General features: G+C 58.7%; 2 protein-coding genes across 2 annotated transcripts in view; one reads left to right on the top strand and one right to left on the bottom strand.

The window, feature by feature from the left end:
- Positions 1-12: 12 nt before the first annotated feature.
- On the bottom strand, positions 13-1,477 carry PTSG_07295 (uncharacterized protein). The gene has a single exon (XM_004990737.1). It carries the CDS (start codon positions 1,372-1,374, stop codon positions 391-393), a length of 984 nt encoding a protein of 327 aa, XP_004990794.1. The 5' UTR covers positions 1,375-1,477; the 3' UTR covers positions 13-390.
- Positions 1,478-1,492: 15 nt separating this feature from the next.
- The window catches only part of PTSG_07294 (eukaryotic translation initiation factor 4E type 2), a 2,492-nt gene continuing 1,484 nt past the window's right edge, over positions 1,493-2,500 (top strand). Inside the window, exons 1-3 of the mRNA XM_004990736.1 lie at positions 1,493-2,055; positions 2,173-2,250; positions 2,408-2,458. Coding sequence (XP_004990793.1) covers positions 2,023-2,055; positions 2,173-2,250; positions 2,408-2,458 — 162 coding nt within the window. The 5' untranslated portion in view covers positions 1,493-2,022. The remainder of the gene's footprint in view (positions 2,056-2,172; positions 2,251-2,407; positions 2,459-2,500) is intronic.

The raw sequence follows: 2,500 nt of genomic DNA, 5'->3' as shown, positions 1-2,500 counted from the left end.
CTCTCACATAACCTCCGCCATCCGTGTGTATGTGTGTATGTGTGTTGTTCTTGCCAAATGTAACAGCGTTGCAACAAGACAAGCACCAGAGCACAAGCGCACAACCACACAACAGCACAAGGGCACAAGAAGAAACCCCCATGCCGTCCACACACTCAAAGCAAGGAAGCGTAACGCCTTGCTGTCGTCGAATGCAACGACCCACAGCACAAAGCACACCGGTACATGCACGAAAGGGACAGTAACCTTCCCCCCGAGCGTCCCCCGCCACGCACCCACCTCCCCTCCCCTCCTCATCCACATCCACATCCACATCCTCGTCACCACCACCATTCCCACCCCCCCCCCCCCTCCAAAACACCAAACACCCAAACACGCACCCACGTCAAATCACTCGAGGGAGATTTCCTGATGCAGGGCGAATCGGTGGCCAGGCGGGATGGTGGGCTTGTTGCGCACGCAGCCCGGCTCGACGCAGATCATGTTGTTGAATTCGTTGTCGCCAAAGTCGCCCATGGCCTTGGCCTTGTCCTCCCAAGGGTTCCAGACGACAGCGTCGCAGGGCACGGGCTTCATGGTGGCGGAGGCGTCGTCGCCACTACCGTCCCCGGGGCCCGCTTCTGCCCACAGGCTGATGTGCCGCCACATGCCGCTGCCGGCGTCCAGGGTGAAGGTGGCCTTGCCCTGTGGTGCTGCGCTGCGGAAGATCTTGTCTGTCTCGCCCTTGATGGTGAGGTGCTTGTCCTTGAGTTCAAAGGACTTGAAGTCCTGCACCTTGTCCTCGTAGGTGAGGCCCGTGAGGCCCTCCACGTAGACGACGTTGATGTTCTGCACGCGGTAGTAGGTGTGCAGCAGGGCCTGTGGCTCGATTGGGGCGTCGCCTGTGTTGTGGACGGTGAGGGTGGAGTGGCACTTTGCGTCGTCAAACTCGATGCGCAGCTCCAGCTTGAAGGCGTGGCCCCAGACGGCGCGGGTGCGCGGGTTGTCCTCCAGCGTGAGCACGATCATGCCGTCGCCCTTCTCTGCCACGGTCCAGCGCGAGGTGCGGGCGAAGCCGTGGTTGGGCAGGCTTCCCTCGCCCGCAAATTGCGGGAAGGCGATGGGGACGCCGCCGCGGATGGCCTTGTCCTCTCGCAGCACTGTGTCGCTGGACACGAATAGCACGTCGCCCGTGCCGCCAACCACGACCTTCTCGCCGTCGTCCAGGGGCACCTCTTTCCCGTTCCCGCTCGGGCTTGGCACGAGCGAAGGTGGCGCAGGCGCCGGCATCCACGACAGCAGCGTTGCGCCGTGCGGGTGCACCACAATGGACGCGCCCGTCGCCGCATGCGTCACACGCACGGCCGCAAAGTCCTGTGCTGCCTGGTCGCTCATCTCCAGTGCTTCTTGTTGCTTGCTTTGTTGCGGTCGTTTGTTTTGGTTTGCAATCAATGCTGTCGTGAGGAACGCTTGAGGTGTGGTGGATAGCGCTGCTTCCATAGATTTGTGCGCTCTAAGCGCAAGAAACACGCTGCGAAACATACATTTTTTGTCAAACAGCGACAGAGACAAGACACACGACGACACTGCTCGCCTTTGCCCCCACACACAACACACACCCACACACGCACACAACAGAGTGATAGGAACCGCTGTGAAGACGAGACACACTGACGTGACACAGAAGAGATCTGGTTGGTGATTCAGGCGCATCGCATCGACTTGGCGTTGAACCAACACACGCAGCGCGTATGACTACTGGCTGAGTTTTTGGCAGAGTTCGTCGTGTGATCTTCAGCAACGACACAGCCCTTTGGCCGCCGCTCTTGAGAGCAGGATTTGTTGAGAGCAGGACTGGTGCCAGTAACTACAGCAACAACAACAGTAACAACAACCACAGCGGGGTTGTTACCATCCTTGACTTGGCAGACGCAACTTGTTGGCTGCACCAACACAAGCACTGCTGCTTCTGCTGCTGCCGCCGCTGCGAGGACCCCCCCCCCCACCAAGCAACCTCAGTACACATACCCATAGATAGACACAATGGAGAAGTCGTTCTTTGACGTCGCAGCCTCGGTATGTGTGTGATGTGTGTGATGCGTGCGTGCGCGAGTGCTTGTGATGCGTGTGTGTGATGTGTACATTGGCGTTCGTTGACGCGTGCGTATCGTATCGGTGGCTTTCCTGATGCAGGGCGCTCGCAAGCGCAAGCAGGAACACCCTCTCAAGTACACGTGGCAGTTTTGGTTCTCCAAGAAGGTGCCCCGACAGGTACGCGCTCATGCTAGCCTATGTGTGGGCGTGAGTGTGGGTGTGGGTGCGTCTGCGTTTGAGCGTGGGGTGTGCGAGAGAAGCCGCGTCGCACGTTTCTATGCTCTCACCCTCCACGCTGTTCTGCTGCTCGTGTGTGTTTGTTTTTGATCCACAGCGCTTTGCAGAATACGCAGAGAACCTGAGGACTGTGGGAACGTTCAAAACGGTGTGTGTGTATGTATGTATATGTGTGTGTGTGTGTGTGTGC

This window comes from Salpingoeca rosetta (assembly GCF_000188695.1).
Source record: "Salpingoeca rosetta unplaced genomic scaffold supercont1.22, whole genome shotgun sequence".
Lineage (NCBI taxonomy): Eukaryota > Choanoflagellata > Craspedida > Salpingoecidae > Salpingoeca > Salpingoeca rosetta.
Note: the sequence above shows the minus strand (reverse complement) of the source record. Positions and strands in the feature narration are given on the sequence as shown.